Below are 18584 nucleotides of genomic sequence, written 5' to 3'. Positions count from 1 at the left end.
AAATTGACTATTTGTTTCGAAAAACCTATCTCTTTTGGTTATAAAATAAATCGTAACTTTTTTGTTCTGTACTAGTGATATTATATAGATCGTTAAAATTTCTGATACTTAGTTTATAGTTTTAAATATACATTTGTCTAGTCTTGTATTTCTTAAGGCAGGAATTTTCATATTTACAATTTCGTCGTTATATTGGCCTTTTCTTGCAATAGCGCAAGGCTTACTTTATCGTGATTCCATACGGACGATAGAATTTTATCCGCATTGCATATTCACGGATATTTATTATTCTTGGATTATCTATTCTCATTAACGATATATACGTAGTAACAGTATAAATCTACATGTGCCATGAGTAATACAATCTCGGGTTGTCATCTGAAATGAACTACATTTATGCATTACGTATCTACTTATTGACATACATGATTGCTGTAAAAATTTACGTTCTAGTGATATTTCCTAAAAGTAATCAACTTAGTAGATAATTAAATTTGTGACAAGTTATCTTGAATAATAAATAACAATTATGTATGTACACATATGACCACAATGTATCATACACGAAAAAAAAAAAATCAAAAGTAATAGAATCAATAACAGAATTAATGATTTTTACATTTTTTAGTATATATTAATGCCATAGAAAATTATCATTTTCTCCCTATAGACATCATAATGTATTTTCTTTTAAAACATAAAAGAGATGTATGTACATGTGTGGATATGTGAATCTTTGTGTATATATATATATATATGTATTTGGATATAATTCAGCCAGCGAGTATATATAATTTGTCACAAATTTATATATGACCAATTTGATATATTTATTTCTACAGTTTCTAATATAAAATAAACATTAAACATTGCGGTTATGATTTTCTGTTATACCACTTGAAAGTTTGATCTCGACATCTGGTTCTTGTAAAGCAAGTGGCGCTTGCCTTGTATCAGAAACTTCAAGTTCCATATTTTTTGAGCGATTTGTTGTCTCCAATGAATCTTGCGTTTGATTCGAAGACCCTGTTTCCTCGAGATTCGTTGACTTGGTAGGTTCTGTAGGCGACGAAATAGAGGATGGAGTTGCAACCTCGGAATTTAACAGAGTCGCATCACCATCTCCTACATTCTGATGTGGTTTTTCTTCGAATACTATGGTGTACACATGAATAGCAAGCATTGTCATTGTAGTCGAAATATTATATAAATATAATTATTCCGTGTTATATAATTATACTACTGTTATACTACTGTTATATAATTATACTACTTACATTTATCTAGACTGATAATTGACCCTACAAACTCATTGACAGTAAAAGATGGTGGTTGATCTTCCATTTGTCTTCTCCTTCTTACGAGCCACCAATCAATTAAAAATAATGCCAAAGCTAAAATTTTTATCCCAGCACATAGGCCGACATATCTAAAATAATTACGCAAATTATTTACATAAAAAAGAAAAGAAGTATTTTACACATATTATATATATTAAGAATATAACCTGTATCTAAATTGTTCAATGTCGTAAAGTAAACATCGACCGCCCTTTTCTCCACAGGTGCTCTTCCAGAGCAAACACGTGGAATCAATCAAATTACCAAATAATATTGGTGCTGGTATATAACCAAATAGTCGAAAAATTACAAACTGCATACCCAAAGCAAAAGATCTTTCTTCTTCGGAAACGGACCTATTTAACAGTTAATTTAGTGTGTATACAATTCATACATACATATATATATATATGTATATAAAAATGCATGTGCGGCGTAAAAATGCTTACCGTAATACTATCATGAGCAAAGGCATTTGAGTCACGGCGACAATAAATGTCATAAAGAACAAAAGAATTAGAAATGGAAATATAGTTTTACATGGTGAAGTACAAGGACCTGCGGTTGCTACTGGCACGACGGTCACTTCTGCAAATTCTGGTGCAGCCGGTGGCAACACAGTTAAATTGCCATGTATACCTAGGACGTAAAAAATTTCAGTACACTTTTCCTTGAGAGATAATATATCGCGTTAATATAACAAAACTTACATGCGCAATTTGTAAAATTTGATTTGGAACTGAAGGCAGTGCAACCTGCATGACACGGACTAAAATAAGTCAAACCATTATTTCCGCAAACCGGCTCGACATCCGTCATTCGACATTCACAACCAAAGTTGCATGCGGCAGTGAGATTTACTTGAAAGGGTTCAGGACCCTTCGTAGTACTGTTAAAGTATGGAATAGTGGTCCCAGCCATTTTTACGTTCTCGCAGCCGAGGAAGAATAATAAACCGTAACACACCAGACAAATTATATTTGAGACGAGAACAAATTGCACTGCACCCTTCGGCCTTAGTTCTAAACGTTTGAGCATACATCCGCCAAAAAAAATTCCAATACAGGCGCCTGGTATAGCGACAGAACCAGTAAAGATGCTGGCTTGACTTTTTCCTAAGCTGAATTGCGTTTCAAGATATTTTGGCAGAAATACCACAAAACCAGACACAATCACTAACTCCATACATGCTCCCAAACATGTTACAACATAGACTGGATTGCAAACGAGTCTCCACATACTTCGAGGAATATCTGTTGTAAGAAAAAGTAACATTAAAAATCCGTAATTTTATACTACACATTATCTATCACATCACTACAGATTTAACGATAAGAAGCTATTTTAAATATTGAGATAACAGAAAAATTTACCTTTAACATCCTTGCCATAACCGCTATCATCGATAGTCTCTTTCTTAGGTTCTTTCGAATGCTCCTTTTCTTTCTGTGTAATTGATTTATTCTTTTCTATAATTCGTATTTTTTCCTTTTCACGCTGTAGAGTTTTAGGAAAACTGAAGAAGGGTATCGCTACTAGAATGAGGAGCAACCCACAAAGTAGAAATCCACCCCACCACATACCGACCCATCTATGATCTCCAGGATCTGTTTCAATTTAATGAAGGAATTTGTAAATTTATACAAATTCAACAAAAATTGTAAAAAAGACAATAATATAATAAAAATATTGAAGATTTTTTTCTTACCGATACTTATAATCGTTGCAGAGAACGAATCCATGTGAAAGGATAAAAGATATGCTCCAAGAAGAAAACCTAAAACTGGTCCAAAAGCCGCCATACTATACATACAACCTGAAGAAATGAAATAAAAATCTTGAATGACTATTTGTCCATATGTGTTTTATGACATCTAACATAATAAATAAAATACTTGCCAATATATAAAGATGCACTTTCTGGTCTCACGTGATCGTCTATGTAAGTAGTACCAAGAGTAAATAAAGGAGAGCCACCACATCCTAGTAGTAACTGAGCAAGTACAAATAACATGACAGGTCCGGCTGTCGATGGAGATCCCTGTATACAATTGTCACCCCTTAAATTGTTGTGCGGTGCTAAGGGAGGTGAAGATAACCCTGATGAAAGCCGACCTGTAGACAAATTTTCAAATTGGCAAATTTTAAACTTTCCTCTTTTTTAATTGCTTCTTTTATATACTAAAATTTATTATCAATTGGAACTAAATTTCGCAAAAACAGCTGAAATGATAGGTACTTACCCAAACCCATATCTTGTTCGCGTAAGGATACTCCGCGACAAATATTATCTGAACTGGAATGATTCGCAGTCGTCGTCAAGTTGGGTTCTGCTGTGAAATGTGGCACCATAAAGATCATTGATCCCAGTCCCATTATCACTGCACCTAAATCATAAGATATATGATCCAATAAAATAAATACTTACAGTTAGTCATCGACCGTGTTCAGCATAAAAATTGTATACGAATCATAAACGACAGATTATATATATAGTCTTTAAATAAAACAAAGATTATACCTATCGCTATCCACACAGGTATGTGTCTACGACTGCCGAGATAACTGACAAAAATGACAGTGATAACATTGCCAATCTCGTAAGAGCTTGCAATGAGGCCCGAAAGACTGGACGGGATCTCAAACCTCTTCTCTATGGTTGTTATCACAGAATTGATGTAACCTGAGCTAAGGGCTTGTTGCAACGTAACAAGGAACGACAGGAGAAATACGAACACCTGAAATAATCACGTGCATTTCTTAGTATAGTTTCTACGTGAGTAGGTTTAATTTAATTTTATATACGTTTCAATATCTCTTAAAGCTTTAGAATTTAAAGAATTCTCACGTATAGAGACAGAAGGTTGGATGGTATCGAGCAGTGGCTGGTATCAGACAAGGATTGTTTAAAATTTTAAATGCGTGTAGCAGCATTTGCAAAGCCACTGACAAGTCCACCTGCACATGAAAGCCAGGGATCTCTCCATGTTGAGAATAAAGGTAGCATTTTTGAGATATTGTATTTCTTATTTAGCTGTTGTTTATGGAGTTAATTTCATCAACCAGTCATTAAATGTAAGTCAATTTTTGTTTTTAGTTCACCACTATAAATAATATCTGTTATTCTTTAAATTGTGGGTTTCAAAATTGTGGGGTAAACAAAAAAATCTTTTTTTGTTTTAATGTTGCCTGTTTTATATGTTGTTTTTTCGTTTTGTTAAGTTGTTTTGTTTAATTCATTCGGATGGTATCATATAATGAACTGGCGGATAGTACTAAAAATCCGATAGCCTAAGTAGTCAACGAGACTGGATTCTATGTTTTGTTCTAAGTAAATGGAAAAGATACGAGGCAAATGCGAAGAGAAGAACATAAAATTAACTGTTAAAAAAATAAGAAACAAGGAAATAATAATAACAAAGACAAATGAGCGATTTTCTGTTTCGAAGAATACATTAGGATTAAAAACTATTAAAGCAAAGAAGGAGATACAGCATTAAAACCCACAGATAATAGTGAAACCTACCAAAAAAAAACATGTTTATCTAATACTCTTTTCGGGACAGAGAATATCACTCATTTCTCTTAATGTCATTTCCTTATTTCTTACTTTCTTAACAATTAATATCATGTTCTCTTCACATATCTCATATCTTCCCCATATTTAGAACAAAATACAGCTAAATCTCATATCTTGGATACCACTCGCCACTTCATTGTCTAATACTATTCGAAAGATTTTAAATACAATTTAAAGAATGACAAATGCTGTTTATATTGATGGAACTAAAAACAAAAATCGATTTACATTTAATAATGTGACCGATTGGTGAAGTTCACTTCGTACCGGCATAAACAAAATACACAAAAATTCAACATTACCTTTATTCTCAATGTATAATATGGAGAGGTTCCGACTTTCATGTGGACTTGCCAGTACTTACAAATACTACCATATGCATATAAAATTTTAAACAATCCTTGTCCGATACCAGCTGCTATCCGATACCATTTGACCTTTCCTCTGAATGAAATGTAAGTATCACTTCGAGATTTCACTAATAATATAATTACTCTTAAGCGCGTGATATATGTACATATTTTATTATATATGTACATACAGGGATTATATATGTACATCCCAAAATTGACGATAAATGTTTTAAAGACAAATTCTTTGCAATATTTTAAGAAGAAAAGTTTAATACAAAAATGCCGAGGCTATAATAATTTTCAAATGAGTTTCAAAGAGTTTAAAAATTACGAAAGACAGAGTTAGAGTTTCGCGTGTTCAGGGATGGCAAGATAATCAGTGTGGAGGTGTTTCCTTGAACATTTGATAATCACAAAATTCATCACTTTCATACTGATCATATTGCCATACCCGAGCGCGCAAAATTCTAGCTCTGTCATTCGTAATTCTTAAATTTTTCCTATTTGAAAACTATCATAGCCTCAGTTTTTTCATATTAGACTTTTCATTTTAAAATATTACTAAAAGAATTCGTCTTTAAAATATTTATCGCCAGTTTTGGGATACCCTGTATGTATATAGCATCATATCCGAGTGAGCAGTTGTACAAGATTTTATAACATACCTTTATTCCGGCAAATCTTTGAATGAAGGCCGGCCTACAACTCAGAATCCCACAGTCCTTGGAATCCGGATTAAGCGGCGGAGTTTGTGCCCTCTCCTTCTCCGCCCTGAATACTCAAGGAGATCAAACAATGAACGCGACTGAACGTCTCAAAGTAAAAACAAAACAATGAATAGTTCCGAGAGATAAAGATTAAGTTCGGAAAGAAAAGCCGAATCACGCGCAACGAATGAAAGAGGAAGAATGCATACAATGCGATCCATGCAAACGATGTTATATCGCATTGACCGCACTGAAAAAAGAGTATAGCTAGTAAAAGAGTATTTCTTTATATTTAATATACGTATAATCCTGCCAATTTTTTTGAAATACAAATATATTGCGTGTAAAGTGAAAACAGACAATAATAATTACAACAAATATACATATACATATAACAGTGAACAACAATATCAACTTTACCTGTCCACCATATTTCCTGCTGTGACATTTGATGATAAAATCTCTGAAAAATAATAGGAACAAGAAAAACAAAGCATGAATATAAACAAAGCATTGTGCTGTATAATGTGGAGTATACAAATATGGATTGCGATGCTAACTGATAGGGTAAATTATTTGCGCCAAAATAATTAAACATCATCTCTCCTAAATTATACAGAGTGACGAAAGTACTCTGTCGGCGCTTGTAATATTTTTCAGGTGTTAAAAGATAAATATGCCAAGGGTACGTCATCATTCAATGGCTATACAACGCGTGTAAATTTTCGTCATACTTGTTAAACAAATTTTCAGACACTTTCTCCGACGAAATTCACTGCAAAGCGAATGGAGTAACGAAAAGAAACGCTGAGATAAATTAGGAAGAAAGATGAGGCGAGGTTTAAATCTATTTGACGCAAAATGTGTCATGGTCATCACGTGCTCTCACTTTCTACTTCTACTAGTTGTCTTTTGCGTTCTCATAGTCGCAATTTTGTCACCTTTGCGGTCATGCCACTTCAACGAGACTTTATTGAGGCAAATGCAAAAATACATTTTGCACGAGCGAATATTGGCATCAAAGCGCAGTGTCAAAAATAATCGACTCGAAACGATAGACTCGTGAGACAGAACACGATATACCTTTTCCTTCACGAGTAAAGAAACTATTTGTGAAACTAATTACAATGAAAACGACATAACATTGAGTGAGTTATTTATCAAAAGAAAGAAAAAAAATAGAAGCCTCGTTCTATCTGTAAAGAAAAGAATAATCATAAAAAGTGTGAAGGATGAACGAGGGTTCAAATGGCCGTCTGTAGACGGAATCACAACAATATTTTTTTAAAAATCTAACAAAGCCACATTCCACTTACCTATGATCCACAAGGCCGGAACTCGGATTTCTACTATGACACCTTATGACGGTGTCATGGGTCAGTCTACCGGAGGTCGCCTGCAGTGGATCCGCATTATCGTCGGTGCCAGTGCCGGCGCTTTCCGCGTAAAGGCCTGTCATCGCGTACATACTTTCGTTACGCCGGTGTCCGGGGTGATAATTGCTGCCGGATTCGGACCTCTTGTGACCGAAACCGCCGCTGCTCTCGTTCCTTTTGTGGCCACTCTCGGATCGTTTGTGGCCGAAGGCACTAGATATACTCTCGGCACGTTTGTGACCGCTCTCAGGTCGCTTGTAACCAACAAAACCACCCCCTGATTCGGTACGTCTGTGTGCAAACATGCTCGAGCTGGAGCCATTTCTCTTGTGCCCACTGGTGGACGCCATCTCTCTGTCATTTATCTCTTCCTCTTCTTTCGTTCCTCTTACGTTGCTTCGAATATTACGAGTTTACTGATGACATTGTTAGCTGTAATAGAAATTAACAATTTATCATATGCTCTATTGTTGACGTAGGTATTCTATAAAACTTTTAGAGTGAATTGTCATTCCGAAGAAATCTTACTCTTAAAGATTAAAAATTGAGTCACTCTTTTTTAGGACTGTTTCAATTTTCACTCTTTAGAATGAGATTCCAGTTCAAAACATTTAGAGAGTATCATATGTGCTTCTTCGTGTAGTCATGTGGTATGCAGGTCGTACCGGTCGTACGTGAGATAACGATAGCACGCTGTCTCGATTGCTTCAAGAGCTACTCTTTTTTTCTATTCACAATCAGACTGTCGATACGTTCCTGGAAAAAAGCTGGGAACGAGATATACGGTAAAAAGATGATTCGAGCAAGCTTTATAAAGACGTATGATCGAATTGATATCTTGTGTGAGATTTCAGTAGAGAGTTCAATGAACCCACTTTCGCAAAGGTCAGGGTCGTTCAGCAACGGTGCGCGAACGGTGCTACCAAAAAAACTCGATATCATCTTTATAGATGAGAGAATAACTGTATTTATTGTGATTACATACGATATATTTATGCATCGGACTATTAGACCAACGAAAAGCGATTGAACGAATCATTCGGGCTGTTATTCGGTTTCCGCATGTAGGTGTAAATGAGCGATAAAGATGGAATGTCCAATGTAGCTTGGACAGAAATCGGCATAAGTTTCTACATTTTCAGATATCATCCGGACTTTGTACTGTTGAACAATCTGTGTCGGTGCAGAATGAATCTTGACGAGAAAAGAAGAAGCAGGATCAATCTTTCACTTTTCTATTAAATAATCCATCATTCTCTCCATACTCTTCAAAGCTTTACGATTATGTAAACTTGATGCGTTGCCGAGAAATTTAAGACACCTTTGCTACAAATGACAAAGTCAATCTGCATATGGTAAAAAAAATTGAGTATGATATATGCCTGCGAAATGTTGAGACTTTATATATTTTCTGTAATTTTTTTTTGCCAATATTATTCTGTGTTTATAATCTTTATTATATATTATTCTATTTTCCGTTGTCGCTCGTAAGAAAATAGATAGAATAAATTTCTCCATCAACTCTTGTATTTGAATGTGAAAATATCCTCCAAAAAAATATTGTGACATAAATGGAAATTGCGTTATACGATCATACATCAAGTAATATTCGATGATTAAATGTACGTCAGTATCGATTGTTCAACGATGTACCTAATCACATTCCTACCGCTCGTCGCTTAAGTAAACTTAAGCGTGCGAACGCCCGCTACTCTCTCATGTTTTTTTTAGATTATCGATTGCGCGCGTCCTTGATTTCTTCTGATAAAAAATTGAAGGGGGTATGGCTGAATAGTATAGATCGACAACGAATTCAAAGTCAGGGATATCGACGCCGCGATAATAAGATGATCTGTCTACCCCGTTATCATAGGTCGTGAAATCGAATTATTTCTGACCTGTTATAAGCTTAACGATTGATCAACAAAAGGAAACGGGACTTTCATCCAGCATCTCTGTGTAACGCATGTCAAATGTATAACTTTTCGCCGATCGTCCATTTGTCTAACCGAGTTGTAATTCAGAAGTACATCGAGAAATTCTGGTTAATCGAACCCAGATAGAAAATTAAACGAGAAAAAAGATAGACGCGCCTAGGACCGATATTTACAGTTGGTTCTTGATGTTTTAAGATCATCTTAAGTAATATCTTCAAATGCTAATATGGCTCTGTGATTGGCTTATGACATATTACGACTGTACTAAGATGGTCTTAAGTATAAAAATCGGCACACTATGAATACCAAACTTTGACATATTTAAGTTTTTATCAGAAATATACACGAATATCTTATTCTCATTATTTTTCTTCTCGAAAAAATTAAAGAATTAAAAATCTGTTTCTATAAAAACTACTCTCTAACATTTTTAAAGTGAACTCTGAAGAGTGAAATCTTAAAGATTGAAAACTGAGCCATTGTTTTTCAAAATTGACTCGATTTTCACTCCTTAGAGTGAGATTTTACCACAAAGAATTTAGAGTATAAATGAACAACCCACAAATACGCAATTATACGCAACATATTTTCGCAGTACTATCTCCTCTTCTTTCTTTATCAATTTTTCTCAAGTATTCTATATACATATATATGTATACACATATATATATATATATCATCATGTGATTACCACTTTTTATTTCGTAAACTAACAAAAATTCTAATAAATATAATATCAAATTAAGTGGTTCTAACTAAACTCTATTGTAAGCACAGCGATCACTTAGAAAAATTATCCATGTAGATGTTAGAGAATGGAGGGATAGAATAAATTTTGTATTACGATAAGGTAAATATTTCGATATAATAAAAGTTATAACGCCAGTTCTCTAACAAAACTTAATTTTTCTGATCACTGTGCCTATAATTGAATTTAGTTAGAACCGTTTAATTTGATATTATATCTATTATGTCTGTCTGTTAGTTTATGAGATAAAAAAGGATGGCCACTTTATACGACATCCTGTGTATGTCATATATGTGTATGTGCATATATATATATATTGATAAATGTATGTACACACACATACTATTGAAAAATAACACATTTGCGATGGACTTACAATAGAATTTATGTAATTTATCATTTTCGTAGGAATATAATTATGATGTAGGTACACGGAGAGAATTTTTTCTTAGAGTTTGAGTCCCTGAAAATATGATAGTCGTGGGACAACATTGTATTTCGAAGAATTTTAATGTAAATCTCTCTCATTCATTAATAAAACTACAATAAAGTATAAAATAAGTTTGACTAATTTTACTGAAGTGCATGATAAAAATCTTTAAAATATTGTATTGTACCACAACTACCATATTTTCAGGGTAAATTTTAAAAGAAAATTCTCTCCGTATAGTGAGAAATAATATTATTCAAATAACATACAAAAATTATTTCAAGAAAAAATTCATTTAGATAATTGTGTAATCAAATAAATTATTATTCTCCAACAAAATTTTGTTCATCTCTGCATTGATGACATCCATGTGACGATATGGTCCGACATATGCCAGATACAAATAGCATGTGTCATTCGTTACGTGCTAAATCAAGGCGTTTCGCCTCGAAAAAAATTCCGATAGCGTCATTATCGATCGCAAATGATCATGTGGAATTATTTTAATGCTTACGATTAATATATTTCATGAGTCATCAATATTTATATCTTTCCTTACGTTCACTCCTTCGAGGACACTTGAGATTCTAGGAATTCGATTGAATTCGAATCTCAACACGATAGTAATCATCATCTGTAATTACCTGACGTATCACTATGGTTAGCGAATGAGTCATTACGGTTGCAAACTCCACAAACTCGCAAGTCAAATTACGGAGCACCAGAATCTCTAGATATCAAAGAGCAATGAACTGATGCAAGTACCGTTAGACCCAATTTTCGATTTTTTATTTCAAACCGTTTGTTTCGTCATTTGGTCTTAGAATCCGCCAGAATACGAACATCACGACATTGTGAACTATCGATAATTTTTTAGTTCAGTTTTCTAATGATTTACGCTTTAGTAGATTTTCGTACCATGAACACGATGAAATTAAACTGAAATTTTATAAAAAATTTCGTTAAAAATGTATCGGATAAATTCTGGAGATTAGATATCGTTCCCAATTGTTCAATATCGAGATTACGAATACAAGATTCGTGAGGGAAAATTTTCGTTCGCGATGAATCTTTATTAAACTAATCGAGAAAATGGTTAATAATTGATTACAATAAATCCTTAGATTAGCGGCTATCCTATGTGGCGTCGGCTCATTTCCGTCCGGATGTACGAGTGCGGAAATGAATGTTGCGGTGAGCTTCGCTTCATTCGCGAATCGATCGAACAGCAAGCTACCAGATATAACCAAGTCGACCCCATCCTCGGTGGTGATACGGCCTAAACCGTCGAGGAATTCATCCATCCTCGCGCGTAGATCGAACAGTCCCTCGCGTGATAGAAGGTCTTGGAGTTTCTCGCGCGAGCTCGGCCACTAGGTCACCCTTTCACCCTTGCGCTTACCTGAGTTATCCGCGGACTGCGTGATACTGCAACGTGATATTTCAATTTCCCACTGTTTCTTTTTATCCATTTTTACGTGATGGAACGAAACAAATAGATTACTGCTCGCTTTAACGAGCTTTCTACAATAAATCATTACCTAAGCTTTAAGCCATGAGAAATTAACCAATCATAGTCAATTATTCTTCTCACATTCAATGTGATTGATCAGTTTCTTATGGCTTAAGACTTAAGCTTAGATAATGATTTATTGTAGAAAGTCTATTCAGGATATTCGTCAAGTATTTGGAAATGTAGTGAAATATTGCATCGTGTACTTATACCAAGCGAGCAACTATCGCGAATTTACGTTGATTATAGAAGAATTATAGAAGATATATATCTCGAATTACCGAATCCTACTCCAATAATACGATACTGTATTGTAGATCGCGGCACGTAAAGTTTCGATTTACCGTTGCACAATGCCATACACCGCTTATAAGAATCGCACCGCCCACCTTCGTGACAGTAGATTATTTGTCGAATGCAAAAGCGAGAATCTAGGCAGTTCAGACATAGCTGAATCTAAGCGTAGCGCGCCCTACATTTCAGGACTAATGAATTTCTTCCTTATACTCTTTATGTTCTTATCCATATTTTATGCTTAAAGTTTAATAATTGTATCTATGACTTAAACCTATGGACGACAGAGTCCAGTACTTAAAAGAGTATATAACGGGTATTATAAAAGGTACATAAATCACACGGATTATTTATTTATTCGGATTATTTTGGACTTTCACGATGTATGTAAAGAAAACGTCGACAAACATCTACGAAATATTTTATATAATCAATGATACAAACGAAAGCTATCATACTGTTGCGCTCTGTTGAAGTTTAGGAGCTCCTCCCTCCCTCTCTCTCTCTCTCTCTCTCTCTCTCTCTCTCTCTCTCTCTCTTGCTCTCTGCAGAGAGGCATCAGATACAATATAAATATGTACTGCAATGCAGAAAAATATAATGCGACACTATGAGTTATATAAGTCAATGCTGTAACGATGACTAATGCGTGTTCTTGCACGCTTTGTTTAACACGGATTTCATTTCATTTTAATTAAAAATTTTTACTATATCAATTCTTATCCTAATCAGTAAAATTATGAACAATTCGAAATTCGATAAAAACAAATTTAATTATTCCAAATTTATCTTGTCATCAATTTTCTTATATTCCACATAATAGTTAAACACCGACTTTTCAACATTATCTTGGCAACATCCCCTCCCTTCGTTCATTTTATTTAGACATTTCTTTAGACGTTTTCTTTAGATTTGCGACATTCTAATCGAAATGTTTAGTGTTTTATTGATTCTTGATATAATCTAGTTAATTTAGATTGCGCTAAAAGCTCCATGTTTCTTCTGAAGTAACGTAATGAAATTCCAATATCCTTGATGTTAATCTGTATAATGCTGTTATGATACTTATACACTATTAGATACCAAAGGAGCAATGATAACTCAATCCCTTGAGTTAAATAACATTTTGTTATTTTTAACTTCTACCTTCTCTAAAACTTTTAGACTCACTCTGTAGAGTGAAATCTCACTCTTAAAGACTGAAAATTGAGCCACTCTTCTTCAAGCTCAATTTTCACTCTTTAAAGTGAGATTTCACTCTAAAAAATTTCGAGAGTATGTGTGCCAAAATCAGTCCATTTCTGTGATTAGTTTCAAAGTAAGCATCATCACTAACGTATACATTTAGTCAATAATTTCTTTAATTAAAATTAAATTTGGGTTAAATTTAATACATTTTTTTTAGTTAAATTGTTTAACTCCATTGTTTAATCAAATTAACGATATATTGGATAGAAGCAGAGACGATACAAAATAATTAAAGATAAGTCAAATTGAGTATATAATTTGACATTATGAATTTAATAGTGTGTACTTCTGATCATACTGGTTGATTGTACCAGACTACGTGCACCGATAAGCACAACTTATTTAGTGCTTATCAGTGATATAAATACACTTATATAATTTATTCCATTTATGAAAATTAATCTTGAGGTAAGAACAGAATTGTGACAACCAATAAAAGTAAAAGTTATTTCGAATTGTTATTAATTTTTCTAATGTCAGAATCTTTACAGCTATATATATATTTATTATTTATATATATTTGCAAAAACTCTAGAAAGACACTAGAAAAGTTAATAACAAAATTAATGACTTTTACTTTTATTGGTTGCCGCGCAATTCTGTTTCTATCTCAAGATTAATTTATAAATATATATACACACATATATATATATATATACACTTTGTAGTCAAATAAAGGCAAATAAAGCCCACGCGCTACGCGTGGGTTCTCGTATAATACATTTATAGAAACTCTCACGCTGAGAGGAGAGCATGAATCTATAACGTTTCACATTTGTCTTATATTTTTCGCGTCACAAAGTGTATATGATTATAGAATATGAGAAAAAATGTAGTTGAAAGTGTTCGACAATCGACTGACCTTAGCTTTGTTTCGTATTAAAATAAGGAAGGTCGTTTATCTAAGTGCTAATTTGCACTTTTGTATGAGCGCGTAATACGTCAGGACTTCATCCTAGCAATACCAAAATTATAAGATACATTAAGAAGAATATCTGATTAACAATGGACCGAAAGATTCTGATTACATCCATCAGAATTTCGATTATTTCAACTAGAATTCTAATATGTTTAACCAGAAAATTCTGATTCGTCCATTTTCAACCGGAATTCCAATTAATTCAATCAAGATATTTTTCAAAATGCCAATTTAATCATTGACATAAATATTAAGACATGATACACACACATACACACACACCAATTTGGCCGATGAAAAAATCTATCACCTGGCTATAAAATCCGATGGGATAATTTTTATCCCTCCAATTCATGCGAATTTTATTTAATGTAATCGAGAGATGTAATAGCTTTTAACGATAGATACACATAAAAACGCGTGATATCGTCTATCATTCGTTTCACATCAACTTTACTATCGTTATCGTTTTTTTTTCTATTACAGATTTTATCGCGTAACATAATTCGAAACCTCTTACTGCTTAAAATTTATTTAAACTGAACGATTTTTATTACAATATCGTTTCGACAATAATATTGTTATTTCAAAATAATGCTTTTCTTTGTACAGCTGACGAGAGGAACATATAACATAACACAAGTACGCCAAATTTTTCAATGGTCGCATTAAGAAACGCAACACGGTTCACGCTCGTCTGCGAGAAATGCATTACGTAAGTGTCACGATAACGAAACGACTACATGAAATCAAGAAACGGCGATACGTGACTTTCAATTTTAATTCGAAACTTTCGAAGACACATTTCAAAACCAAGAGGAATCGCTCAATCAAGAGAAAACGATAGAAAATTTTCGTTTCCTGGAAACTAATAATTCATATGACACCAACTCTCAATAATTGTCAAACACAGTAATACATTTTACAAAAAAAAAAAGAAAAAATATATTCCTAGGTACTTAATTCGTAAATAATTCGTAAATAATTCGTAAAAATTTGAATATCTTAAAATTATTTGAGGTGTCTTCCTCTGTATAAATAAATATACGTGAGAATTATATTTGTAGCAAAGAGATCATTTGATTCCTACGTGCACGTCTGTCTAATTGGTGGCTGCGTGGGCCAACTATCTATGTTAATTGACATAATAATTAAAGCTAGGACGATCCGAGGACGAGCGAGAATTACGTTCTGCATACAAAATCAGCATATATATAGCGCGATTGATATTTGTTATTTGTTCGCAGAAATATTATTTTTAGCGTGTGTTTGTGCTAAACTTTTTACGATTATTATTGAATTTTCGTTGGTTAAGCGAAAATATTGATATTGTCTTATATTCTATAAAAAAGAAATGAAACTTTAAATTTAACACGAAATAATGTGTCGAGATTTATTTCATAAAATTGTTGTGCGCAATGTCATTAACAAATGGATCGCAAGAAAAGGATGGAATCAAAACAATCTATAACATGTTATAAATTTATGTAAAATATTCTTCACTCTGGCATAATGTTATTTTTTTTAATTTACAAAACAACAAATTCTTAATCGTACCTACGTAAAAAGGTATATGTAATTAAATCTTTTTTTAATCACAGAAATAACTATGAATATATTATAAATAAAAATTAAACTTGATTTGATATTTTAACGATATTTCTCTTTTAATTTAGAAAATTCAATTAAAACAGATTTTTGTACTCTTTCTGTATTAAAATAATTACTATATGCGAAGATGAACGAATTGTTGAAATATAATGTGTTAAACGTACATCTATGTCTAAAAAATATTTAAAAAATAAAAAAATTATTTAAATTATTTAAAAAATTCTCTCTCTCTCTCTCTCTCAACTCTAACAGAGATAATGTTCGTATTCTTTCTGAACTAAGATAATTACTTCCCGTACGCGAAGATGAACGAGTTGTTGAATTATAACATGTTATAAGTTTATGTAATATATTCTTTACTTGCACGATATTATTTTCTTTTAATTAGAAAACAGCATAAACTCTTAAATAGAAGGATAATTAAATATTTTCTTGGTCACAGCGATAACTGTGAGTATATTTCAGATAAAAGTCAAACTTAGTTTTCGACTATATCTCTTATTTTAAAAATTCCACTAATATAGATAATTCTAATATTCTTTCTGCCTCGCTTTCTGCATTAAGATAATTATTACACTTTCATACACGAAGCTGAACGAGTTGTTGAATTACAATATGTTATAAATTTACGTAAGAAATTCTTTACTCGCGTGATATTATTTTCTTTTAATTAGAAAACAGTATAAATTCCTAAACGCGTACATAAAAAAGTAATTAAATTCTTTTTATAACGATAACTATGAGTATATTACAAATAAAGTTAATTTGATTTTTCGACGATACCTCTTTTTTAATATAGAAAATTCAACTGACACGGATCATTTTTGTATTCTTTCCGTATTAAAATAATTATTATGCTTCTGTACTTGAAGATGAACGAGTTGTTTTGATACAGTGTAAAAGAAGCCACCGGGAGCGGAGCGCTTTATCTATAAAAAAAAAAACGCAATTCTTTTACCCCGAGATCAAACTGGAGGTAAAGCCAGAGGAAAAGTCCAGGCATATATCATCGCAGGCTTCGCGAACGCTCAAGATAAGCTCGCGGAACAGCGGTGTTCCATGGAGCGCAGCTCGAAAAACACACAATTAAAAGAAAGACGATGATTCACGCTACGTAGAGATTCGATGGTGTAAATCCATCCAGCATGAATCGCGTCGCATCTCGCTACTCCGATCTCGAGGTTTTCGATGCGGCGCGTCGCATCGAGTCGCGTCGCGCCGCGTCGCGTTGCAAGATAGGCCTCGGAGTAGACTCGAAAAACGGGATCTCACGTCATACGACCTGAATATCACGAATAGATCCGACCGAACGAAAGGTTAGAAAGAGATCTCTTCGAGGAATAGCAAAGTATATTTACGTGGGGAGAGACTCACGGTAAGGACGCGTCGAGACGGTGGCAGGACACTCCTTTGTATCCAGGGCCGAGCCAAGCGAGAAATCCTCGTGGTTTCAAGACACCGCGTTGTTCTCCAGAGGCTACATTGGGCGACGCACACGCATCAGTCGCATCATTCACTGCAGGAACAGTCGCGATCGACGGATCGACCTTCCGTACAACTTGCCGCAGGTTCGCGCGAGCTCTGGCGCTCGGCTCCGACAAGTCGGTATAAATTCGTGGAAATCACATTGATAGCCGTTCGAACGTCAGCTCACTTTGAGAATCGTAGACCAGCTGTGTTTTTGCCTGACCATCGAGGAACTCGAGTTCTCGAGCATGCGCTCTCTCGCGCTGTCTCCGCGACGCCGCCACTGCCGCCTGGTGCTGCCCCTCTCATCCATTAATCCTACTGTCACTTGGTGCCGTCGCTTGCCACTCGGTGTCGCCACAGTCGCTTGCCACTCGGCGCCGTCAGCCGCAGTCAGCTGTGATTGGTCAGTTCGAGTTAGTCGTGGTGCGATCGGTGCGATCTTTTAATTGTCTTCAGTTAGATCGCGCGGAAAAGAAAAACAATTCAGTCGGGGCTCAACGATTCTTTAATATCATTGGTTCTTGCCTTTAATTCTTTGTTGAATCTAAATGTAGAAACCAATCGTAATAAAGAATCACTGTTAGCTCATTGAACTGTTTTAATTGTTCAACGCAGCTGGAAGCGTTGTGAAATGTTGCTGCTCCAACACGCTGTTCAAACTAAATGCGCGATTGTTGGAAAGAGAGAGAGAGGGGAGAGAAAGAGAGAAAGAGACGTTTGGCATCTTGTTGCGTTATGTAATTTACATTTACTAACGTAAGAAAAAGATAAAAAAATGAAAAAAAGATTTTTTTTTCATTTTAAACGAATCAAGTGCAACTTAATTACAACTAGATTATAATTAGATTATAAGAAATATTAAAGCTTTAAAAAAATATAAAATTGCGTGGAATGATTTCACGTTTTATCTTCAATCAATCTTATCTTTTCCGATTCAACATTCATTTCATTGATAAATAAAATATATAATTAAAAAAAAAAATATCGGGCCCCTCCGGGATTTGAACCCGGGACCTCCTGCACCCAAAGCAGGAATCATACCCCTAGACCAAGAGGCC

At 34.1% G+C, this 18584-nt stretch overlaps 1 protein-coding gene and 1 non-coding gene across 3 annotated transcripts; both read right to left on the bottom strand.

The window, feature by feature from the left end:
• Positions 1-824: 824 nt before the first annotated feature.
• LOC108732080 (Organic anion transporting polypeptide 30B) lies at positions 825-17819 on the bottom strand. 2 transcript variants are annotated; one of them, XM_018462714.1, is made up of 14 exons: positions 17431-17819; positions 7297-7788; positions 6409-6443; positions 5939-6051; positions 3862-4078; positions 3584-3727; positions 3240-3455; positions 3049-3156; positions 2714-2947; positions 2051-2593; positions 1790-1979; positions 1508-1696; positions 1278-1429; positions 825-1155 (listed from the first exon to the last, which is right to left on the bottom strand). In XM_018462714.1, the coding sequence occupies exons 2-14, from the start codon at positions 7704-7706 to the stop codon at positions 863-865; spliced, it is 2844 nt and encodes a 947-aa protein (XP_018318216.1). In that variant the 5' UTR covers positions 7707-7788; positions 17431-17819; the 3' UTR covers positions 825-862. The 2 variants fall into 2 exon arrangements, with proteins under 2 accessions (XP_018318216.1, XP_018318215.1); XM_018462713.1 differs by lacking the exon at positions 17431-17819 and having other exon boundaries at positions 5939-6044; positions 6401-6443; positions 7297-7323.
• Positions 17820-18512: 693 nt separating this feature from the next.
• TRNAP-UGG (transfer RNA proline (anticodon UGG)) lies at positions 18513-18584 on the bottom strand. The gene has a single exon. It is a non-coding gene; the product is annotated as a tRNA-Pro (tRNA).

Source organism: Mycetomoellerius zeteki, unplaced genomic scaffold (genome assembly GCF_001594055.1).
Source record: "Mycetomoellerius zeteki isolate Tzet28-1 unplaced genomic scaffold, Tzet1.0 scaffold145, whole genome shotgun sequence".
Classification (NCBI taxonomy): Eukaryota; Metazoa; Arthropoda; class Insecta; order Hymenoptera; family Formicidae; genus Mycetomoellerius; species Mycetomoellerius zeteki.
The sequence above is the reverse complement of the archived record's forward strand: the minus strand, read 5'-3'. Positions and strand labels throughout refer to the sequence as shown.

What these genes read in the sequence shown, in the direction of transcription:
- LOC108732080 (XM_018462714.1), bottom strand. Translation starts at nt 7,706, where the DNA reads ATGGCGTCCACCAGTGGGCACAAGAGAAATGGCTCCAGCTCGAGCATG. An exon ending in TCCGGCCTTGTGGATCATAG is followed by an intron (nt 6,444 to 7,296) that starts GTAAGTGGAATG and finishes ATTATTTTTCAG; the next exon opens with AGATTTTATCATCAAATGTC. An exon ending in AAAGATTTGCCGGAATAAAG is followed by an intron (nt 4,079 to 5,938) that starts GTATGTTATAAA and finishes TGATTATTTCAG; the next exon opens with GTGTTCGTATTTCTCCTGTC.